The sequence below is a fragment of the Ochotona curzoniae genome, unplaced genomic scaffold (genome assembly GCF_017591425.1).
Source record: "Ochotona curzoniae isolate NIBS_2020 unplaced genomic scaffold, NIBS_Ocur_1.0 scaffold_1852, whole genome shotgun sequence".
NCBI classification, from domain to species: domain Eukaryota; kingdom Metazoa; phylum Chordata; class Mammalia; order Lagomorpha; family Ochotonidae; genus Ochotona; species Ochotona curzoniae.
This window is the reverse complement of record NW_024467087.1, coordinates 32,228,368-32,254,069: the sequence shown is the minus strand read 5'-3', so window position 1 is coordinate 32,254,069 and position 25,702 is coordinate 32,228,368. Positions and strand designations below refer to the sequence as shown.

Genomic DNA, 25,702 nt, shown 5'->3' with positions numbered 1-25,702 from the left:
TTTAATTTTAGTATCTCTACACTGAACAGAAAAAAAGGTGAAATAAAGGTATGCATCTTGTAACAATTTAAATGGCAGCTAGATAGCAGCTCCTGTCAAATAAAATTTTAAATATGAAGTTTTTAAGATTTTATTGTATGGTTTACCTCAGTTTAGTAAGATAGCCAGATATAAGACTACATGTACAAGGTTCCATATTTGTTCAGCCACAGATAAAACTTACCTAATTTTATCCACTCCGAAGAGGAAAAAATTTCAAAGCATTTTAATAGAAAATGAATACTTTAGAAAATTACATTTTCAGTAGAGACATTAGGACTTACATTTCCTCTGCCAGCGTGGCAAACTTTAGTAAATAACAGAAACTTTTGTTTCAGACAGTCACAAAGCCAAACAAGAGCCACCTTTTTAATATAAATTCTAAAAGTTTAATTTATAATTGACATAAAATTCTACATATTTTAAATGCATTTGATGTCATGAAAAATATTTCAATATTTTGTTACCCCCCTCAAATAAGATTATTTAATACTCAATTACATGTTATTACATAATTATAATAACATAGGGAAGAGATCCAAAGGGATGCTACTGGCCATGAATCTAATTGCATTTGTATAAAAAAGCATTCAATGAGTATCTGCTTTAAAATTCTGATATGCAGGAGAGGAAAACTGCATAAACAAGGTCATTACAATGATCAATAAATAAAGATCTCTCCAGAGAAACATTTATTAAGCATGGAGCCCAATTTCAACATGATGTATGTCCAAATCTCAATGCCTATTCCTCCAGTGGCTCACAAAAGCAAAACCACAGATCAGATTTCTTTCCTTTTTTTTTTAAATTTATTTTTATTGGAAAGTTAGATATGCAGAGAGAACGAGAAACAGAAAGGAAGATCTTCCGTCTGCTGACTCACTCTCCAAGTGGCCACAATGGCTGGAGCTGAGCCAACCCGAAGCCAGGAGCCAGGATCCTCTTCAGGGTCTCCCATGCAGGTGTAGAGTCCCAAGGCTTTGGGCTGTCCTCTACTGCATTCCCAGGCCAAAAGCAGAGAGCTGGATGGGAAGTGGGGCTGCCGGTTTTAGAACTGGCACCCATATGGGATTCCAGCACGTTCAAGGTGAGGACTTTCGCTGCTAGGCTACTGTGCTGGGCCCCACAGATCAGATTTCAATATGCTTGGTGCCTCAAATACAAGATGGCTTTAATTTGTAAGAGTATCTTAGAAATGAATAGTCCAAGTATTTGACTTAAAATGCCATATTATTTGTCTACCCTGTCCGTGGTCTAAATCTGAAATTTGTCTTTGAAAGATTATTTTGCAGTCCCTAAATGAATCAAAAACTGTACTGATGTTCTTACTCTAAGGAAAATCTACTCCTGACTGGGGCACAAGTAGATGCAGTTGGTGTTGCTAGGCTAAGCTGTATAGTCCATCTTTCCAGAATAAAATTACTGAATAAAATCTGGCTGATAGAAGTTGAAGATGTACTTACAGTTGGTTATAATGGAGTCCAGAAATTAATACCTCCTATACCAGGTGTAAAGAAAATCAACTGTGCAGTTGGAGTGGTGGTCATTGTCTTTGCAGAGCTGGAAGTGAACTCACCTGTATTGTTACTTGTTTCTCCAAAAATAAGCCTGCTCATAATTCCAAACCCTAAAAGGGAATTAAAAAAAAAATAGAGATCTTATGGCAAGCTGCAAATCATGATGGTAGGTATAGATCTTATTGGAATCATTCCACACAAGCCAAATTCCTAGAAATATCAAGCAGAAATCATTTTAAAAATACATATGCAAAAAACACAAAGTTTTTCTAGAAATAAAATCAATTACCCAAGTGTCAAACATAGAGAGGACTGTTATATACAAGCAGAAGCTGATGCTACTTAGCCCAAGGAAAAGCTAAATGAGATAAATATTTTAACATCCTGAAATACAATGACGGACTATAGATTGTTTGAGGCTAAAGAATAAGGCTGTAGGCCCCTGAATCAGCAGACACCTAGTGGAGCCCAAATCTGGAAAACAACAACAGAAGAATGGAAATGACATTGGGGAAACGCAGGGAACTCAAGCTGGGGAGAGATGTGTGATGGCTCAAAATCATTGTACTTTTCTGGCGCAGAAACTTCAAGCTAAGATGCTAACTGTAAAATTGGATTGGAGTTTATGAAACCTTCAAGGTTCAGGCAGGTTGCCCATGACATTTCTCAACAAGTATATCTCCACTTCCTAGGTCACACAGGGTCTCACACACACACACACACAACAACAACAACAACAACAACAACAACAACAAAATATACAGATGATGAATTTAGAGAATTACAAACATCTAAGCAAGTCGTCTTTTGATTACTAGCCTAAAAAATTTTTATCTCATCTAATAAATTACATACAATAGGGCTATCTGAATGGCACATTAAACTAATTTTATGTGTTCAAAAGCCTAAAGAAAGTAGAACTATCCATGAAAAAAAAAAACAAGTGAAAATGAAGGAGAATCAAGAAAAAAAAAATAAAGAAATGTGTACCACCTTTAGAGATAAACAGGCTCAAGAGATGGATTTATATAACATAACAGGCACAACTGAAGGGGAAAATAAGTGGAAAAAGGAACAGAAAAATTCTGCCAGAACACAGGGCAGATAAAGTGATGGGGAAAAAGAAAGAAACTAAGAGTAAGGAGAACAAGAAGTTCCTGCATATATACAGGAAGAATGAAAAAATATATATAACAGAATAGCAGAGACAATGTTCAAAGGGATAATAAATGAATCTGCTAGAACTGAAGGAATGTCTCAGAATGGCACAATGGCTCAATGGCTAAATGCTTTCCTTGCATGCTCCTGGATCCCATACGGGTGCTAGTTTATATCCCAGCTGCTCCATTTCCCATTCAAAACAGCAGTCAAGGACAGCCCAAAGCCTTGGGGCCCTGCACCCAGGTGGCAGATCTGGAAGAGGCTCCTGGTTCCTGGCTATGGATGAGCTCCAACCGTTGTGGCCCTTGAGGAGTGAGCCAGAGGAAGAAAGATCTTTCTTTCTGTTTCTCCTCTCTGCATTTTCTGCCTTTCCAACAAATATAAATAAATCTTTGAAAAAACTTCTGAGATTTCAAAGGCCACTAAGAGCAAGCAGGTATCTTTCCCCACCACACATAAAAAGACAAACCCTCACAGAACAAAACACCAGATTTATCTAATAAGGAATAACAACCAGATTAACAGTACAACCTTCATCAGCAACAGTGATTGACAAAAAATATGTAAAGTTTTAGGGGAAAATAATTGTGAACTTATAATTCTTTCTCAGCCAATATTAATAAATGGGATGTGGCCCAAACTTGGTTTTTAACAATGGGTCTGAAAGGTAATAAGAAATCTGTGAAAAATAAAATATTTCACTGAAGCTAAGGGTCCTATTAATTCATGAAACACTAAGGCAGAAAAAAATGACCAATCTATCATAACTCCTTATACCACTTAACTTTTTAATGAATACCAAGGACTCAAACTGGCCCTTGGCCATGGGATACTAGCATTGCAAGAGGATGCTTACTGTTACATAATACAAGCCTATACATACACACATGATTTTTAACTGACAAAAGCTATATGGATTTATAGGGTACCATGTGTGCACTGTATAATGTCAAACCAGGTTAAAAATCAAGCACTAAACGCTTCTTTACAGTGAAAACATTTATTGAAAATAAAAACCTTTGGGGAGTTTTTAAGAGAGAAATAATATTTAGTACATTATCACTTCCTATGATCACCCTACTGTGCAATAGAACACAACTTTTTAAAAACTGTCTAACCATAACTTAGTATTCTTTAAGTCAACATTTCTCTGTTTTTTTGGTGCTTGCCTGACTTCACTTAACATAATGACCTCCTGTTCCATCCATGCCATTGCAAATGAAAATTTTCGTACTTATTTATGACTGGCTAATATTTCACTGTGTATATGTATCACATTTTCTTTATCTATTCCTTAGTGAATTGGGACACTTAAGTTGCTTCCATTTCTAAGCTACGGTGAACAAGAGAGCAGTAAACATGGAAATTTAAGTGTTTCTTTGACAGGCTGATTTTATTCCCTTAGATATATACACAGTAGGGGGATAGCCAGATCATATAGTTGTTCTAATTTTAATTTCTTGAGGATCCTCCATACTATATTTTTTCATAATGATTGTACTAATTTATTTTCCCATCAACAGTGTATTGGGTTCTCTTTTTTCTATAACTGTGTCATCAGGTACTATTCTTTATTTTTTGACAATAGCTAATTAAAATGTGTAGTATTGAAGTATTATTTTTAAAAACAAGTGAAAAATCTTAAACCTGTTATTTATATTTATTTATTATGATTAGTCACACAACTTTTTTGACATTTATTTATTTATTTATTTGGAAATCACGTTTAACTTGAAGAACATCATGAGCTTTCTCCAAATAACGATACTTTAAAAATTACTTATTTTGTAACCATTCAAAACTACTAAATATTATCTAATTTAAGAATGGATATTTCAGAATGATGGAACTATGACTGTTTTTGAAGGACTATACTATTTTAATAATATAGGGGAAATTAGTGCAGTGGGGAGACTTGGGGGTGTTGAGGGGAAATCCCAGAGCCTATGAAAACGTATCATAAAATATTTTTTTAAAAAAGAAAAAGTTATAGAAACAGAGAAAGACCGAAAGGAGAGAGAAATAGAGGGAGCAGGTAGAGGAGGGTAGGTAGGTAGGAGGGAGAGCGAGAGAAAAAAAATGAATCTTCCCTCTGCTGGTCACTCCCCAGGTGGCTGCAAATCCCTGGCTAGCCAGGCTGAAATGAGGAGCCAGGAAGTCAGCTGCACCTCCCACGTGGGTGCAGAAGCCCAAATGCTTGGGTCTGTTCCCACTGGTTTTCCCAGGCCATCAGCAAGGAGTTCAATCCGGAAGTGGAACAGCTGGAACACATATTGATGCTCAGAGGGGATGCTGGTGTCACAGGTCACAATTTGACCTGCTGTGCCACTATACCAGTCCCACAACTTTACTTAACTTTTATCTTTCTTTGTGCTTTCTGCCAAGTTCCATGTATGTTTTATCTTTTTGTATATTTACATGGATGGAATTGTCTTCATTCCTTTAATTTTTCCCAGACCTGGAAGTTATATATTCTAAACATTAATATGCATGAGTTCTCAAAAATTCTTTTACCATCTAGGCTTGAATTAATTTTCTCCTAACAAAGCCCTGAAGGTACCTGTGGTTTTTTGTTGTTGTTGCTGTTGTTGTCTAATAAACAGAGCCTTAGCATATTTTGTCTTCCCTATGCATATCATCACTATATTTCAAAAAACAGAAACAAGTTATGCTGCATATCTGTGCCTTATTGTGTTCTTGCAGCCATCCTCTGTTCCTCTTTATCCATATAATTTAACCATAGGAAATGAAAGTTCATAAACTACAGTTTAGTACTCAAAGAAAGGAATACAAGTAATAGACAAGTAAAGGGCTTCGGTAGAAAACCTAGTAGGTAAAAAGAAATGATGATAAGTTACTTGAAAGAACTACTGGAAAGACAAAATTGCCCATTTTAAAATCCAATCTTAACGGAGCTTACTGAGTTAACTAACTAAAGAGTAAAGAAAAAAAGAAATTCCATGAGTGCTGCTGCCCTATCAGATTGTTCAAGTCACTTCAGTTGCACTGGAGCCCCAGTATCCCCACTTGAAATTCTGGTTATTCCACTGAGTAACCAAAATACCGCTAAACAAAATAACTTGAAGAGCAGGTATTTAGCCTAGAGGTTAAAATGCTCACATCCCATATCAGAATGTCTGCATTTAATTTCTGGTTTGGTGGCTCCTTAGTGCAGCTTCCCACTTTTGTAGACCTCAGGATGTAGCAATGACAACTCAAGTAACTGGTTTCCTGCCTCCTAAACGGGAGACCTGAATTGCATTCCCATTTCCTAGCTCTCGCCCTACCCATAGCAGATATTTGGAGTATGAACCAGCTGATGACAGTGCTATCTATTTTTGTCTCTCTGCCTCTAAAATAGATAAATAATTTTAAAAATAAGCTAATATCATATAATCTTATGTGTAATTTAATTTCATGTAAACAGCTATGTGAAAGCTTTCCAAAATACACTGTTGGAGTTATCCTCACTGTCACTGAAGGTTCAACAAATCAAAGATAATAATCAGCACTCTCAGCTGGCCTGGGTAGTGAATGTAACCTGGATTTCAAATTACAATTCAAAAAATTACTATGCCACTACATCATCTATTAGTTTTCACATTGCCTGCTCTGTGAGGTACCTACCATCATTAATTGATTCTAGAAACGGTCTTGGGATAGGAAACTAGATGTAGGAACAATAAATTATGCCAGGTCATTTCAAGACATACCACTGCAGCATGCAAGTTCTTGAATCTCTTATGTAAAAGCAGAAAAAAGAGGGACACTTATTGAAGCTGAAACCCCTTATTTTGAATCACCTAATAACAAATCAAAAAGGTATTCCAGTTGTTAGCTGAGGAAACTGTGACTCTTGGATACTAAATAAGTTTCCTAAAATAAAATAACAAACTGAAGGAACTGGACATAATACTGCTATTTCAATACTAGCGTAAGCAACACACCATTAGAAAGATAAATCTACTACGTTTCAAAAGACAGAGACAAAAGGAGTTCAAGCTGACTACCTAGTATGAGCCATCTCAGCATAAATGCTTGGGAACTATTGTCTCATAAACCATAAATGAATTTGGAGAGTCATTTACACTAATATAACCTCACACTACTGTGAAAAATGACTGTCAAGAAGTGACTAGCATAGAAGCTCAGCCATGTAATTATTAAAAATTGTTCCTACTTTCTTGGAAGTAAATAAACCATTCTTCCTCTGAGGCAACATTTCGTTTAAACTGCCTATTACTTGACAACCATCAAGTTCCACCACTGCGCTCCACCTTCTCTAGAACACCATGACTAAGAGAGCTGTCCTGAGGACTCTCACAATGTGATTAGTCATGTTTTAAAAACATTCCTATAAATAGCACCCTCTGACAATACATATGGTGCTTCAATATATCATTAATTGGAGCAGCAGAGAAGCGAAGGAAAAATACAAGTTCATAAGCAGTCCCTTGTTTCACACACACATATATAAGGGCTTCCAGAAAAGTACTGAAGATAAAAGTAGAAAAATCTAAATTTCAAAGCCCGGTAGGGCTTTATTTACGTTGACAGTTATGATTGTCAACTCTGGAAGTAGAAACTGAGTTACTATTATTTTATTCTAAATGTTTACGTCCCTATAGAAAAATGGATAAAGAAAGATTAAATGTACCCAGGCATTTTGAAGGAAAAAGAGAAGGATTAAACATCTAATGGTGGTAATTTTATTTCATGCAAAAAAAAAAAAACAACCATAAGGCTCCTGAAAATGATACATTGGCTCTGAGTTTCATATTATTTTAAGTAGTATAACTTAACGATTATCTTTCATATGAAGTCCTTTTCCCCTTGATACTATAAAATATCAAAGAGCTAGAACATTTCTTTAAAAAAAATCACAAGGGCCCGGCAGCGTGGCCTAGCAGCTAAAGTCCTCGCCTTGAACGCACTGGGATCCCATATGGGCGCCGGTTCTAATCCCAGCTGCTACACTTCCCATCCAGCTCTCTGCTTGTGGCTTGGGAAAGCAGTAGAGGACGGCCCAAAGCTTTGGGACCCTGCACCCGTGTGGGATACCTGGAAGAAGTTTCTGGATCCTGGCTTCGGATCGGCATAGCATTGGCCATTGCGCTCACTTGAGGAGTGAATCATCGGTGGATGGAAGATCTTCCTCTCTGTGTATCTGACTTTCCAATAAATAAAAATCTTTAAAAAATAAAAAAAATCACAAAATAAGGAACATATCTCCAAACACTAGAAGTGTGATATTGCAGAGCAGTACAAAGTGCCATGAAGTAGATCCCATTTTCAGTAAATGATTTTCAGCAATAAAAAAAGTGGAAAACAACAGATCAAAATTGAGACAAGAGGGGAGGATAGAAGAAGGCAACAAGAGAGGGAACAATATTCTTAATTGTTTTTTATCTGAAAGACAGAGTGAAATAGATAGAAGGAGTGACAAAATCTTCCATGCATTGGTTCACTCTCCAAATGGTTGCAACGGCTGGGGCTGGGCCAAGCTGAAGCCAGGAGTCCAGAGCTTTTTCTGGGTCTTTTACATCAGTGTGGAGCCCAAGGACTTGGACCATCCTCCACTGCTTTCCCAGGTCATTAATAATAAAGCTGGGTCAGAAGTGGAGCAACCGGGACTCCAACCAGCACCCACACGGAATACCAACATTGCAAGTGGAGGCTTAACTTGATATACCACAACACAGGTCCAAGGGAGAATATTGGGGTAGCATTTGGTATAGCAGTTAAGTAGTCTCATAGGATGACCATACCCCATAGTGGGGTATCTACCTTGTGTCTCAGCTCAGCTATTGACTCCAGCTTCCTGCTAATGCACCCCATGAAAGACAACAGGTGATGGCTCCAGTACTTGGGTCCCTGACACTTATTAGCTTTTGCAAGTATTTAATGTGTGAACCAAAGTACAGGATCTATCTCTCCGCTTATATGCAATAAATGAAATTTTAAAACTTTAAGAAATTCAATATTAAGAGTGGGAGAATCTTAGAAGAACTGAAAAGGACCTAAGTATGTTTGTAGAAAACAGGTGTTCTTGAGGAAGAATGGGCATGGAAAATAGAGACCCAGGAAGAAGCCCAGCTGTGGAAACTGGGTGGGAGGAATGGAACCGAAAAGTGGGCAAAACATCCAAAAGAACAGGGCGTGTTGAGCTTTGGGGTCAAGGGGAGGGGAGGAGAAAGCAAGTAGAGCAGAACACTTGAGAAAGTGCTCAAGGAAATCCAGGACAAAAGGTATCACATGCAAAAGAAAACCTCAAAAGCACACTCATGAGACACTGGAGAATTCTGAAACATGGTATTCATAAAAGTACTTTCGTAAGCATGTGAATGATAAAAGTTGTCATTTTAGAGATTTCAAAAACCATCATTTTGGAAGGAAAAGCAGAGCTAATATAATCAAATTATTTTAATAAATATTCACTTTTTTCCAGAGCCTCACTCCACAAAGAATAAAGCAATTACCCGTATGTTTTGTAAAATAATAATTAGTACGTTTGCTTTTTGTTGCAAAGTACACATAACATAAAATGTACTCTTTTAGCCATTTTTAAGTTTATACTTGATTGTCATTAAGCACATTCATAATGTTGCTCAAACATCATTACCATTTACAAAGATTTTCCATCATCCCTGATGGAAACCGAGTATTCTTTTTTTTTTTTCTTCTTGAAAGCTATTTTTAATTATAAATCATTTTACCAGACATAAAATATTTATGAAATACTATGTGATGCTTCAGTACATATATGCATTGTATGGTGCCAAATCAGGATAAATCTCAAACAAATAAAACTTCTTTAAGGTGTCATCACTGATACGATTTCTAGTAATTTCTCATTTATATTGTATGGTCTATATGAACATGCACATACTTGGAACATCCTAAATATAGATCAAAAACAGAAGAATGGAGATTTTTTTAAAAGTGATATTATCATACAATGGAATACCATGCAACAATTTAAAAACCTTACATTTAAAAATCTCAAAAACAATGTTGACTAAATCATGCTGCAGAAAAGAACAATATATCCTCTATGTAAATGTTGTGGCCACGTTTCAAAAGCAGTATGAAAATACATAACCAACTTTAGAAAAGCCAAGGCTCTGGGCCATACTCCACTGCTTTCCCAGGCCACAAGCAGGGAACTGGATGGGAACTGGAACAGATGGGACACAAACCAGCACCCATATGAGATCCCAGCGTATGCAAGGCAAGGACTTTAGCCACTAGGCTGCAGTGCAGGGCCCAATATTCCATATTTTCGTTTTGTAATTTTAAAAGGAAGAACTAACAAGTATTTTAGAATGGCAGAAAAGGAAACAATATGTAGTTTCAAAGAGGGAAAAGTACTGATATAGACCAACTAAAAGCTTTTATTCTTCCTGTCAAATTGTCTCCTTCATAAAAAAAATTTTAAATATAAATTAATTTCTACTCATATAATATTTTAAAGAAAGCTACTTATTGTGTTATTACAGTACTTGAATCTGCTTCAACCTGTTGTGCTCCATGTCTATATTTAAGTATTTATTATTTAAAAGAGTTATCGGGGAGAGAGGTGGTGTCTTCCATCCAAGTGACCACATCAGCCAGTCTTGAATTAGGTCAAAGCCAGGTGCCAGGAGCTCCACCCAGCTCTCCCACGTGGGAGGCAAGGATCCAAACACCCAGGTCATCTTCCATTGCTTTTTCTAGGCCATTAGCAGCGTACTTGATTGGAAATGAAGGAGCCAGGATATGAACCAGCACCTAGATGGGATGCCAGTATCACAGCTGGCAGCTTTACCAGCTATGCCACAATTCTGGACTCTGAGATTCATATATTTTTAAAGGCAAATAATTTTGAAAATATCTATAAATAAATTGCAACTACTCATTTTATAGACTATCAGACTGCCTCCAATGCACAAATGCAAAATATAATGTTATTAAACAAAAAGAAAAAAATTGGATACAGATAGCATTCATATGAGAGCATAAATATAACACAGATAAAGACAGAAGGTGTACAGAAGTACTGCATTGATAGAACTCAGTAAAATTTTTCATCTTTCATTCCTCTCAATACTGATTTAAATAAATTAACCAGTATTTTAAAACAGCTAATCTACATATTATAAAAACAATTAGCTAAATTATACCTTTTCATAGTTGTAAATGCACAGAAACATTTAGGTATTTTTATTTTTTTTTTTTTGTCTTTAGAGATTTATTACTTTAAAGCCCATCTAACAGTCAAATTCAGCTCCGATAGGTAAGCCAGAGAATTTCTTGTTTCAACTTCTGCCTCTAGATTGCACCTGCTGTCAAGGCAGAATGAGCATCAGACTTAACGTGAGTTCTAGTCTCTGCGATCTACTTTCAGTACACCTCTGAGCAAGTTACTTTATCTTTTGAATCCTTACGCTCCTCGGCCTCTAAGTTGCTGTATTTATAGAAATCTCCATGAAGCCAAGTGCTTCAAGATCCTGCACCTACTTCCTACCTTGCTAATTCCTCAGCCCTAAAAAGTACTCAGCATTAGGCTTCATCTTGTCAGAGACAGGTTCAACCTTGAAAAGGTGAATATATCCCTGAAGATATATAATTTTTGTTCTGCGTGAAGAAACCCAGTATTTATTGAACTCCTGTGTACCTTAAACTGTACTAAGTGCTTCATATCTGCTGTATCACACATGTTCCCAATTCCACCACAAACCACAGAGGCCATTTCTGCAATAAGCTAGTGCAATCACAGTTTTAATAAACTCCCTAGTATACACACAAGTTTGAAAACCAAAGGTCTTTCAAACCGCAAATGACAATTTATTATTGGGGCGAGACATACATTTTTAAAATACATGATAGAAAGTAAGAGTATTTTTTGCAAAACTTTATTATATGTGTACTTAGTAAACTTATTTCTTCCCGTAACTGACAATCAAAGGTCTGAAAAACACTGGCTGCACAGTGCAGATCTAGAATAATACATAATAAAGCAGAATAAAAAAAGGGGACAAGCAAGAATATGGCATAACATATACGAAACAACCTCAGATCCTGCACCTGATCCTGCACCTGTGAAAGTGGATTAAAATATAAATTGGGGTGGCCATCTGTCCTAGCAGTTAAGATGCTGGTTAAGGCATCAGTGTTCCACATCGTAGTGTCAGGCTCTGGTCCCTACACCAGCTTCCTGACAATATGAACCAGGTAGGTAGCAGGTGATGGCTCAAGTAGCTGGGTTCCTGCCACCCATGTGAGACACTTACATGCTGTTTCCAGCTCCCCACGCTCAGTCAAGCCCAGTTCTGGCCATTACAGGCATTTCGAAAAAGAACAAGCAGATGGATCTTGTATTTGCTTCTCACACACATTAAAAAAAAAAGTTTATTTGGGTGAAAATTCCTGAAATCCATACAGTTTTTTTTAAACATTCATTTTCATAAACTGTTCGAGTACCTGTTCTACTCAGGCATTTCAATTTTTCTTACCTTATTTTTTAAAGTGTATTTATTTTAAAGTGTATTTATTTCAGTAAGAGAAAAGGCAGAGATAAATATTCCATCTGCTAATCTCATTCTCCAAATGGTAGGAAAGGCCAGAGCCGGACCCTCCAAAGCCAGCAGCCAGGAGCTTCTTCCAGATCTACATGGTGCAGGGTCCCAAGGGCCTGGCACATTTCCCACTGCATTCCAAGGGCATTAGCAGGGAGCTTGGATTGGAGTGGTACAGTAGGCATGCCACAGCACCAGCCCCTGTAGCTTACCTAACCCCTCTTGTTACAGTTACCTAAAGAATCCAAATGTAAGATGCCTAGCGTCTAATTTTCCATAGCAATAAGGAGATTGTCGTATAGATTAATTGCCCAAAAAGCCAGCAACTTCACTCTAGGCAGTCACACACTCTACCCTCATTCCTTTGTTCCCCATCGACAACATCACAGATTCCATTATTGAATCAAACTTCAGTATGCTGTTTTCCAGATGGAGTGAAAGTTATGAAAAACCCATAGCAGAAAGAATGGAGGCAGTTCCATTTGATCACAAATTCCAGCCCCAAATATCCAAAAGAGATCACTCATTAAGGCCAACATGTCTCTACCTGCTTACAACACTCAGACAGTATGCGCCACACAACCATTGATAACGAATAATCCAAATCAGTTTGGATGAACAGTGCCAAATATTACACATAATTATTATATCTTTCCTCCCTCCCCCTTTGTTTAAAGCCAAACCAACGAGGACAACCGTTGTGGCACAACTTCAAAACCGCCAGGGGAGGACACCATGGCAGATGGGCACGCCAAAGCCAAGGACAAGGTGTCTGGGTGCCTGTTTCCCTACCAGCTGCTCCACTTTCTCTGCGGCAACCTGCTAATGTGAGAAATGATCCCACGATGAAGCTGCCAGCTCCTGGCCGCAGGCCATTTGAGGCCATTTGGGGAGCAAAGCAACTGATGGAAGATTCTCTCTAATTCTCTTTCTCTGACTTTCAAATAAACAAATTTGTCTTTAAAAGTTTAAAGCCAAACAAATTAATTCACCATAACATAGGACCACAACTCTATCTGATGACAATCAGATTCTCCGTTTCAGCATGTCCTAGGTTTCCACTCCTAGGCGGGAAAGGCAGGGCACCTGGACCCACAATTTCACCAGGAGTTGGGGTCCATGGCATCTCCCACCCGTGTCGCCCCCGCCCCCCCAGCCAAGCGGAGGCTCCCTCTTAACTCCCGGGACGAGGGCGCGAAGGCTTGTCCAACCGCAAAGAATAAAAATCGTGATCCACCCGACCCGCCTCCTTCTGCCACTCGCGCGCGACCGCGCGCGCGCGCAAACACACACACACACACACACACACTGAGCCAAGATGGAAGCACAACTCGTGTCCGTGTCACGGGTGAGGCAGGATGGGGACGGGAAAGGGGCGGGGGGTGGGAGGTGCGGCGTGTGGAGACAAATCTCAAAAACGCGATAATAGATCCTAAAGCTTCGACGCCCACCGCCCGACCCTTCCGCCGCCATCGCTCCCGATCCGCGGGATCTGGGATTCCCCAGATACAGAATTCCCCAGTGGGAAAATCGTAACGGGGAAGCCGGCACAGAGACGACAAGCACAAACGAAACCCCCCGCAAAGTTACCTCAGTGGCAGCCGCCACCGTTCTCTGTCCCGTCCCGAAGTGAAGCGCCAGGCGTCAGAAACGGCCTAACGGCCAGATGGATCGGGCCTTTGAGCCGGAAAGAACCGGTCTTGTCGGAGAACAGGATACCGTCGGAAAGACGCGAACCCCGACTGAAGCTTAAATGGGGTCGACCTAGTCCACTAGAAAGGGCGGACACTGACCTCGACCGGGACGCTCTCCGATTGGTGGAGTCGGCTGTTCCTTCAGAGGAGAGTCTTCTGTGATTGGCTAGGAAAGTCAAGCGGGAACCCGGAGGAGGAGGGTGGGTGGGTGGGGGGAAAAAAGTTGTTACCCAGGCAACAGAGCGACGCAGAGCTCTTTTCAAGCTATTTTCGGAGCTTCGTCAGCGATTTCAAACACTGACCAAGGTGAGGAACAACCACAAGTGGGGAAAAACGGGGTCCTCAGATGTCGCGGTTATCAGAGAAACTGAGGAAACCTCCAGCTACTTAACAATTCTGAGAGCCTCACGTTTCACAAATGTAGAAAAGACCGTTTCCCTAAATCCCTCTTCCCAAACCCTGGAAGCTGGACACTTCTTCACGAAAACTATTTCTGAGGATGTGAGAGGGAAATGGAACAGTTGTGACATACAAGTAATTGGGTGCGAGTGCAAACCACGTTTCCTTTTAATAGGTCTGGGTATCCTAGGTTGGAACAGTTAATGTACCTTCTGTTTCAACATATAAATTTATCGTGGATTAACTACCTTGGTTAGACTATATTGGGGGTAAGGGTGTACTAATACTGCTCAGACTAGAAAAACAGGAAGAAAAAGGAAAAAAAAGACTCACAGTGCTCCCTGTTAGAAAAATATCCTGGGTGGGAAAACTTGAACGCTGTGGCCAGAAGGTTCCAGAAAACTCGGTTTTATAAGCTGAGGCAGAGTAGCGGCGTCGGGGAGAGAAAGCGGGCAGATCTACTAGTTGGGGCTACAGCGTGTGAAGACTGCTTGTATTTACAAAACCTGCTACCCAGAGGGGAGCAAGTGATAGAAGGAGTTCGGCAATGAGAACTAAACAATAACTTTTAATTTTCCACAGCAGAGTGGGATGAATATTGTTCACAATAATGTTCTAAAGTGGAGTCTAGAGCAGCTAAAAGAAATAAAGGATATTGGCAGGCTAGTTGTCCGATTTGACCAGTTTATGGTGTGTGTGTGTTTTAAAATATTGTACTATACAACGTAAAATTGTTCAAGTAATACATGTTAAACTATACTTCAAAAATAGACATTTTTTTTTCCAAAAAACAAAACCCTTGCTACTCAAAAAAAAAAAAAAAGATTGACAGGGTAAAACATAAGGAAATTTCAGAATATTCTGTGGTTATAGAAAAACGCAATTGGATAATATGTATGTGGTTGCAAACGTTTTGAAGTACATGCAGAGTTTTTTTCATATGCTCATTTCTCATGGACAGTTTGAAGACTCCCTGCTAGAGGTGGATTTCAAAAAAATGTTGCACCAAAATAAATGTATTGTTTAATTTCATTTTATGAAAGCAGTTTAAAGTACCCTGTTGTTCCATGTTGTTTCACTACCCGACCAGGGTTTCATCATGTTTGGCCAGAGAAGTAAGTAAGGATCATTCTTGTTGCGATAAGAGCTATTGCAGTTGGGATTCAGAAAAGATGCTATTTCCTGGGGGGAAAAAATGCAGGAAGAAAGTAAATCTGTTGAGGAGAAATCTTCAAAGTACTGTGAGAAAATTCAGCACGTAAATTCTTTTTTAGGTAGAGATAAAGTATGGGTCTGAAATGGAGAGACAAAATTATTGATAAGTACATTAAGTTTGTCTGAAGTGCTGTAAGTCAAGAGAAGTCAAGAGAAGTGTTTGAGAGCTAAGGATTTGCCTGCTCATAAAAAGCTTGTTTTTCAGAAAGGAACAGCATGATAGAGATTCCTTATGAATAAATAGCTAAAATAAGAAGCAAAGGAAATAGTAAATCACAACAGGCTCAGATCTTGACATTTAGTTTTAAGACAAAATCCAAGTACTTTTAAACAACAGCTTCTATGAAATACATTTTAAGTTTGTAATGTAAACTCCAAGCCCCTGTATTTACTTCAGTTAGTAAATTTGATGGCAATTAAGGAGATTGAAAGTAAACTACATTTGATATTGTAAAGACATGCTCAAAATCATTTTAATAGAGAATCATTAATTAATATGTCAAAATGTAAAAAGTAAAACCAATTAACCAGTATATGATAATTCAGACAGGCAGAAATGATGTTTATTTTTGTGTTCCTGGAATAATTCAATGCAGGGATTGCTAAATGAGGCATAATATGCATAACATTCTTGAAGAATTGCCAAATTTATTTATCAATTTCTTTGATATGCTTTTATCTACTTAAGCAAGTTTCAATCACATTTTTGATTCTTTAATATCCTTGTTTTATTTAGCATATACACTGGAATTAATAGGATGTCATTTTGTTTAGAATTATTTGTTTTAATGGCAGAATGATGGGTTAGAGAACGCGAGCAAGCAAGCGAGAGAATATGAACCTTTCAACTGCTGGTTCACTCCCCACAATACCCTGGGTTGGGTCAGGCTGGTGCCAGGAATGCCATCCCAGTTTCCCACTTGAGAAGCAGAACCCCAGGCACATTAGCAGAAAGCTAGATTGAAACATCAGAGCCTATGAAACGTTGTTATAAAATTAAATGCAATAAAAATAATAATAATTAAAATTTTTTAAAAAAAGTGGAGCACAGCTCAGACCTGAACCAGCGCTCTGATAAGTGATACCAGTCGCAGGCAGCGGCTAAATGTGCCTTGCGGCAAATAAGCCCCATTTCTTTTTGAATAGTCTATAATTCAGAGTTTTCACTAATTCAGCATAGCCATGTCTCCAATTGGTTAAAATTGAGCACTCTATAATGATTCTGTAGATAGAAGCATATAAAATTTAAAACATGATCCCAGCTTCACAATTGGAGTGGGACTGCATCCCAAGGCCTCCAAAATTGCATCAGTGTCATGAACCTGGAGGTATCCAGTTTGAATGTTTTTAGTTTCTGACAGCCTCCAAAGTTTAGTACTGAGCTGGTTTTGGAGCATTTTCTAATCACAACTTTATCTGTAAAGACCCTTAAAGGTTCAGATTGATGAGAAGAAAGTGAAAGGCTCTGTCTGGAAAATGGGCCCATTGACACTGGCCTAGTAAAAGTGAGAGAAAGGAAATTTATCCTTGGTTCATTCAAGTGGCAGTGACAGATTCAGACACAGGCAATATGACTATCAAAACTTCTTTTTTAAAATCACCAAACAACACTAGTCAAGTACTCTATGCAAAAGAATACATTCCAAGGTACCAAAGCAGGACATTATAGGATATACTTAGACTTTGGCTTCTAACAGAATGCAGAACGCATGTAGGATAATGTTAGTAAGGAAAGGCAGAAGAATTGGTTAATGCTACAGACTGATGAACTTTAATTGCCAGACTGAAGATGAACTTAATTATATATCAAATTTATAAATTAAGCACAGCCGGGCCCGGCGCAGTGGCGCAGTGGTTAAGGTCCTCGCCTTGCACCCCTGGGATCCCATGTGGGCGCCGGTTCTAGTCCCGGCAGCCCCGCTTCCCTTCCAGCTCCCTGCCTGTGGCCTGGGAAAGCAGTCAAGGACAGCCCAAGGCTTTGGGAACCTGCACCCGCGTGGGAGACCCGGAAGAGGCTCCTGGCTTCGGATCAGCATAGCATCGACCGTTGCGCTCACTTGGGGAGTGAATCATGGGACGGAGGATCTTCCTCTCTGTCTCTCCTCTCTGTATATCCGCCTTTCCAATAAAAATAATAATAATAATAAAAATCTTTTAAAAAAAATAAAAAATAAAAAAAATAAATTAAGCACAGCCATAATAAATTAACACTACATAGTTCATAAAAAGGCGTCATGATTGAGTTTTTCCAACTTTTTGTAGTCTAACAAAGCCTAATAAATTCTTACTTTATTAAGTAAGTTCTAAAAAGCTAGTAGAATATTCATTGCCATTGAATTTGGAATATTTTCTCCACAAATTCACATAATCATTTTTAAATTTCAACATCAAACTTTATTCTTGCCGGACACAGTTATCGAGCCTTTTAATTTATAGCATGAGGTAAAAAGAGAACTACTTCTCCTTGATCAATATTTTACACAGCTCCATTTGAAATATTTTAGATTGCAGGGACTTATAAGAGATTTTTTTTTAAATGGTATCAAGCAAACATGTTTTAGGTTACCTTTGGCTTTTCCAATTACTTTTTGATCTTACAAAAGTAATTTAAATTGGTTACACGCACACATACACACACAAATGCAAAAGAATGGCATTTGCTTCAAAGCAGTCACTTTGGGAGGCTTATCTACTTAATTGTAATGATGTTGTTATTGCTCAAATTACTTTTGAAACTACTCTTAGAATCATCTTGAGGTCTGTAACACATTTTGAATATGCTTAAAGAAAGCAAATCTTCATCTTTTAAAAGTAGGTATGATATGTAGACATATCTAGAAATCTCTCGGAGACAAATCTAATGTGTAGTCAAACTGAATAATAGCTGATTTTCTTGATGATGTAAATGCAATTTCAACAACAAAGCAATTTTCTAAATTCTACAGTGTTTTCAGCATTTAGAACATAACTTACATCGGTCTATAGCTTAATAGAGACTATTTTGAAATATAGTTGTACGACTTTAACCATGCACCACTTAGTACTCTAAGTAACTAATTGCTGACTGTGTGCCAGCTCCAGCTGGAAGTTGTTCAGCCTATAGAGATAGTGTCTTACTGTTCACACTACCCTACCTCCCACCTAGTGAAAACCAGGCAAGAGCTCTTTTCCCAATTAACTGGTTGGGATTTAGATTTAATGTATGTTCTCTAAATGTGGCATCCAGTGCACACACTGAACCATAGCCTTCTTTCATGGTCTCTACTGTAGGTGTCCAGGTGGAACTTTGAGCACTTCCCTATTCTAATTCTTCATTCAAGTGCCAGTCCTTCAGCTCTCAAGTCCTCTCGCAGTCCTCAAGACCCCACCTCCATGTTTCTACCTATGGGCCAATGCTTCAGCCTAAATGAAGTTTCCTAAAATCATGACTGTTCATCCTTTCTGCCTTAAAGTAGTGTTCATTCCCAAGAACTCTGCTGTGGCACCCTTGCAAAGCAAAGAAGACCACAAAGTGATGCTGACTGCTACTTTAGTCACTATATTTGAGTCTTTCAGATACCTTCCTTAGCAATTAACTTTGCCCATCTCAGTTTATTTTTCCTCTTACCAGTCAGCCACTGAGCTCTCACAAGCTTTCTTCATGACAGGAAATTTGTAGGTCCTAGAATTAGATGCCAGATAATAATATTTTTATGTATCTTTTCATGTTTTAGGACACTCACCTACCTCGTGAAATCAGACCATGAAAATAATTTTGTAAACTAGTTAATTGCTGGTATGATAATCATTTCAGTTATATTTGTTTTCAAATGTCATTGTTTGAATAATCTCAAAATACTAATGATATCATTGCATCTGATGAGATCTGGATGCATTTTTTTTTCCTTTCATTGTCAGAGGTAGAAAATATTTCAATAAATGTCTTGCTTTGAATGTTAGGTAAATATTTAATGAACACATAATTAAATAAGAGTTTTAAAATATAAATAGGAACCTCTTTAATTTAATATGTGTAAATTATTCATTTCCATAACAGACTGCTAGACCATGTGAGAGAAGATTGTTTTATCGCCTTTTATTTCACCTGTTCCAATTTAATGAGTTTCCAATGTAATGAGTTTTATCATTAACTTATTTCACATTACTATTAGAAGCAATATTCATGTCCAGAAAAATTAAACTTTTAAAGGAGCAATAATAGCTAACATATGTTGAGTGCTTACTATGTCCCCGGCACTGTTCCAAGCTCTTTTATGTGTGTGAAGCTACTTAATCCTTATAAGAATCCTGAGATAGATGCTATAATTATTCTCATTTTGTAGATAAAGGAAATTGGGTGTAGAAAGCTTAAATAATGTTCTCAAACTCACAGAGCTAGAAGTAAATGATGGATACAAATCTAAGCAGTGTGACTTCAGAGTCTTTACTCTTAGCAACTAGGAAAAACCGCCTCTAGGCTAGAAGCAATTTAATATTTGCTCTGTACCCTTGACATTTCCAATAGATATTAAGATCAGCTTTCTATTTAAAACCGGTCAAAGTAACCATAAACTATAATAATAAAGTAAAAGATTTGTAAAACACAATCTATATGCAGATTGATTATGACGGGGGGCTACTAGCACACATTTGAGAATGTTACTGTGCTAAACACAATACAAAAATGTTTGTGGTTCATTTACTAAAAGCCCTAAATAAATGTTTTGCATGAGTTAGCTTTTATAAATATAATGCTTTAAAACTACCAGCAGTTGTGTAGTGAAAATTTCTAGGATATTAATGCTGAAATCACTCAAGATAGGCCTAATTCTACACTTTATTCAGGTTATTCATTAAAGTCTGACGCCTACAACTTTTTCAAAAATCCTGAATTTTTCCTTGGAATACAATGTCAGAGATTACTTAGAGACTGATATCTGGATGGGAGGATTATTGGTAGCTGTCATTTTTCTTATCTATATTTCATATATATATAATATATTATATATGTATGTGTTTTATATTATATGTAATATATTATATAACATTATATAACATACAATTACATTTAATATGTTATATATTATATAGTTATACTTAACTAATATATTGTGTATATTATATATTTATATCATATGTAATATATATTTATATTATTTTCATAATAGATATGCATAGTATCACTGTTGCCATCAGAAAAATTAACAGTTATTGATTTGTGTATGAATGTTCACTAAAGTCAATGAACCAACCCATGAGTATTCTTAGTTTGCAGTAAAATACCAAGCATTACCAAGGGTTAATTAAGAGTTGAAATAAAGCAGAACTTACAGGCCTGCCCGAGCCATCGGTGTAAAATGAACAAAGGTCATTTGGACATATCCGTCAAGCAACATCATTTTCAGCTCACTAAATAAAACATGCTGTCTAATCAGCATACACAAAAGGATAAAAACATAAGAAATACATTCGCAAATAGTGATGCATCATCTATTTGACACTGATATGTGCTTTGTCTAGAGAGAAGGTTTAAGAATCTGCGTTTATAACCAAGTCCTCAAGTGATTCTTCAACACACTAAAACCTCGGAACCTCTGTTGTCGGTGTTCAGTAAACGCTTATTAGAATTACTGAATATGAGGCCCGGCGGCATGGCCTAGCAGCTAAAGTCCTCGCCTTGAACACGCCGGGATCCCATATGGACGCCGGTTCTAGTCCCAGCTGCTCCACTTCCCATTTAGCTCCCTGCTTGTGGCCTGGGAAAGCAGTTGAGGACGGCCCAAAGCTTTGGGACCCTGCACCCATGTGGGAGACCCGGAAGATGTTCCTGGTTCCTGGCTTCGGATTGGCGAAGCAGCGGCCATTACGCTCACTTGGGGAGTGAATCATCGGACGGAAGATCTTCCTCTCTCTCTGTCCTCCTCTCTGTATATCCACCTTTCCAATAAAAAATAAATAAATCTTAAAAAAAAAAAAAGAATTGCTGAATACGTTTAGTAATTCAGGCTGAGTGCTTGAGTTTTCTTGCAACTCCAGGCTTGTGAGTTCACAAAATACATGTTTCTGAAGGGGTTTGTGAGTGATTTCAAGAAAGAATGAGACTATAGAGGAACCTACCTATTGAAAAAATGAAGTAGGATAAAACACCAAAAACCAAACAAATAAAAAAAACCTCATATCTTAAATAAGACAGAAAATTGAATTACTGCTTTCTGATCTTTTTCTTTAGAGTATGGAACCTGAGAAAACAGAAACTGAAAAGAAGCAAATGAAAATTGTGGAACCTGATAATATGGAGATGTTTCCTCTGCAAGCCCTCTCTAAGCTGCTTTATCCTGAGGAAGAAGATGATTTTGACTCTGAACAGGTGGCCCTTTACTTACAGATGAATTAGTTCTGTTGATGTGAAGTTGCGGAACTGTATTTGAACAAGTCCTTCCTATCTTACCTGGAGTTAGGCTGTGTCATCTGATACATTTACAGGGAGGCTGCAGGCTGATTATGCATGAGAGTGTAACCTCTAGTGCATCTCTAGCAGAAATAATTATATTTTTTTCTAAACCACCTGAACACTGAATAGGAAATTGGTTCTGTAACTATGGCAGCAATAGCCACATTACAAAATGTTTGTCATTTATATTTATGCTCAAAGAATGCTTGGCAACGATAGCAAGAAAAAAAATGGATAGTTAGGACTGTTTATGCCCAGATAGTATTTCTATGAAACACGCATTTTCATTATCCAGGATTAATCAAATCCCCAAGTGCTAGTCCCGTTATTTTTTTTTAATTTAGCTACACATGAAAGCAGAGCAGAAAATATTTTGAGAAAACTAATAAGACAGACTAGCTTCAGCCTACTGAAATTCGCTTTCTGATACATGCTGAAATAGAACTGTGCAGTCCAATTAGCTGAACAGCATTTGGGGTCAGGACAGGTGAGGCAGCAAGACTTGCAGCAGCAAGTGGGCTTAATTTCAGGTAGAGCAGTTTCCAGTGTTCCCAGAATAACTGAAATACATTGCTATAACCCCTTACTTTCCATTTTCCAACTCCATAAGTATCAGTGGGCCTTAGCTATCAGACCACCTATAATAAGTCAGACAAACTTCAAGGCAGAAATTTCATGTTTAGCAGAACCAAAATTACTTTAATAACATTTGTCATTATTATGATCAGTTTGCCACTAGTAAATCCTTTTCAGTGAACATACAAATAGATTTATTCCTCTAAAAACTGTTTGCTACAATGTAGGAAAGCAAACATATTCTGAATCGGTAACAAAATTCATGGCTTAGGTATATATTGCATGGACAACTTCCATTTTCCTGCAAGAGCTTAGGTGGAACAGGGCAGAATTAAACATGAAATGGAAGTGGACTTTGTAAAAGAGGCGAACTGAGTCATCTTAGCATAAGCATCAGGAAACAGAAAACTTCAACAGGGAAAAGTCTTATTGGAGACCAAACAGAAAAATTAAGGTGTTAATAAGAGCATTAAGTCTATAGACACAACAAATAAGACATAGGAGGAAAAATTAGAGCAGTGTGACAATTAGGTCAGGAAAACAAACACTTTTGCTGCTTTAGTTGAAATAGCAAAATAATAATTTTATAGAGACTACATCCTGGGGAAGAAAGGGATATTCCATTTAGAAAAAAAAATGTATTAAGCATTTGAGCAGCACCATTCTTGGATACAGTGAAGTGGAACTTATAACTGGAACAAATTCAAAGAAAAAGGTTTACTCTGGTTACAAAGCTTAGTTCCCTTTGGTGTTTCTGCCTGGTGATGTTTATTTGCATAGCAGTGCTTCTGGGAGCAAGATGAGTGCTTATGAGAACAGAGAGACCATAACATCATTTTTCTGAACTGTAAAGGAAAATTGCTATAATAATGTATGATTCTGTATATCTAGGTTATAAGCAATTTTGAGATAATTGGTCATTCAGACACCACAGTACAGATATTATTAGAGGGTATAGAATTAGAGTATCATAACTGTGGAAAATAATTAATGTTTCTAATGAACTATTAAATCTTCCAGGAGAGAAACTTCCTTTCATTTTTTAACATGTATTAATCTGGGGAACTCTAAAATAATTACAAGAGTGATATGGTTTTGAAAATATACTCGCTAAAAACAGGCAGAGAATGGTTGCATATGCATTGGCTCATTTACACTATCTCTCTTTTATATGATAGCTAAGAATTTAGCAGATTGGGAAGAGAGTATTCTGTTGTTTTCCAAACTCCTGAGTGGATCTTAAGGCCTGTGGGAAATAAGTTTCACAGGATGTTCAGACTCTCTTATGTATTGCAAAGTGGTATGAATTACAATGATAAATTACTTGGATAATTGCCTATAGATTCTCAGTAGAGGATCAAATAATGTTCTTGTAGAAAACAATTGCCAGATGATTTTCAATGTTTGCATTATTTCATTCCATCGCTTCACTTGGAATTTTTATTTTTCATCATTTGTGTTTTTTTTTTTTTTTTGTAAGCTAAAAACTGAACTGATTCAATCATCATTGTCCTCGGAGAATGTGCCAGATTTGTAGGGAATGTTCAGAGTTTTGTTTCTACTGATTTTAATTTCCACTGGAAGGAGGCATTCAACAAGAGGCTCTCGTGTTCCATGACATGTTTTATTCTGATTGACTGTTAGTATTCTGATGATTAATAATTTAAGAAAACACTGCATGTTTATATGACATTTGTGATTAAAAAGAGGAAATGGTATCCAGAATACTGTCTTGGGATTTTCACATAAAATGCCTGTACCATGTTAACCACAAACAAAGCACTTTTGAAATTCATTCATTTTTTTTTCAGGGGTAGGTTGGGAATAGTTACTGCCTCAGACACTGTTAAGATATCATAGATCAATTTCTAATTTATGACTGTTGGACTCATTTGGCATAATGAAGATCCAGGTGGGCTTTTTCAATAGCTTTTAAGTTCAGATACTACTCCTCTTACCCCCAAAAATCCTAGCTCCTGAACATATATGAATTCTTAGGAGGTGAGGGTAAGATCCTGAGGAGGCAGAGCTGGAGATGTTCATTTGCCAGAATCTAAGAAAATTATTTGCATATTGACAGTTGGGTGATTTGGAGCTGCTTAGTCTGACATCAGCAAGAACATTTATTAAGAAATTGAGATTTTCTTGAAACATTAGATAATCCCTGAAAACAACCAAGGAAATGATTGCTGCTAAGTGGGTTGATGGTGTGATGTGGTAGTTAGTTGAAACGATGAATAGTGTTCTTGTATTGGTGAGTCAGGGGCACGTGTGTGAAAGTAGTCATATTTGTGCAAAAGATGGCAGAAAAAAAAAGAGTGGTGTGATTCAGCATGTATTTGACACTGTTAATTTGGCAGTGTTGTTGATGAAATTCGTTAGTTCAGTGACATGAGCACCATAGAACAAAGATGTAAAATCAGCTATCAGGATTTTTAATTGATAATTTGAAGTCTAAGTATTTAGTGGTTAGCTTTTATTTTATGAAATTTTCCCATACTTCACTTCTAACAATGATCAACCACTGCTGAAATCTGAACGTGTTGATGCTTTAATACCAACACCTGGTTCTAACCATCATAGAGATGAGAGTGGCTCATTCCTCTAGCCCCAGTGATAGAATTGGAGCTCAGTGGAATTGGGAGTTGAGTATTTAGTCCGACCTAAGATCAGTGCTGCTCTAGAATCTATTAAACTGAATATTTTTTGGAAAGGGTAAGAAAGCACATTCAAAGCAGTAATTGGCATCTGTCTCTCTGCTGTATTAAACTGGAGAGCTCTTTCAATGTTTAGATGGAAAGCTTGTCAGATTTATTTAGACATATAAGTCATGCAAGTAGTAATTATAGAATCTTGGACTTTTTCCCTTGTCCTCCAGTCAAATTCTTCATCTGCTCTTGGAGCCATGGGACCAGGAAATATTGGACCACCAAAAAAAGAAGAGGTCAAAAGTAAGTTATTTAACAAAGCAGTGTAGATCAATATACATTTTGATAGAAAAATGGTAGGGTGAATGATACTAAAATCAGTACTTATTAGCATGATCTCAATAGCAATGCATTATACTCATAGCCTTGAAAATTTCTGATAGCAGACTTCAAGTGTTATCACCAC

The 25,702-nt window shown here is 37.4% G+C and overlaps 1 protein-coding gene across 1 annotated transcript in view; it reads left to right on the top strand.

Annotated features, from left to right (window-relative positions):
* Window positions 1-21,793: 21,793 nt before the first annotated feature.
* Window positions 21,794-25,702, top strand: part of DNAAF6 (dynein axonemal assembly factor 6) — a 36,183-nt gene continuing 32,274 nt past the window's right edge. The window contains exons 1-2 of the mRNA XM_041000083.1: window positions 21,794-21,928; window positions 25,467-25,539. Coding sequence (XP_040856017.1) covers window positions 21,794-21,928; window positions 25,467-25,539 — 208 coding nt within the window. The remainder of the gene's footprint in view (window positions 21,929-25,466; window positions 25,540-25,702) is intronic.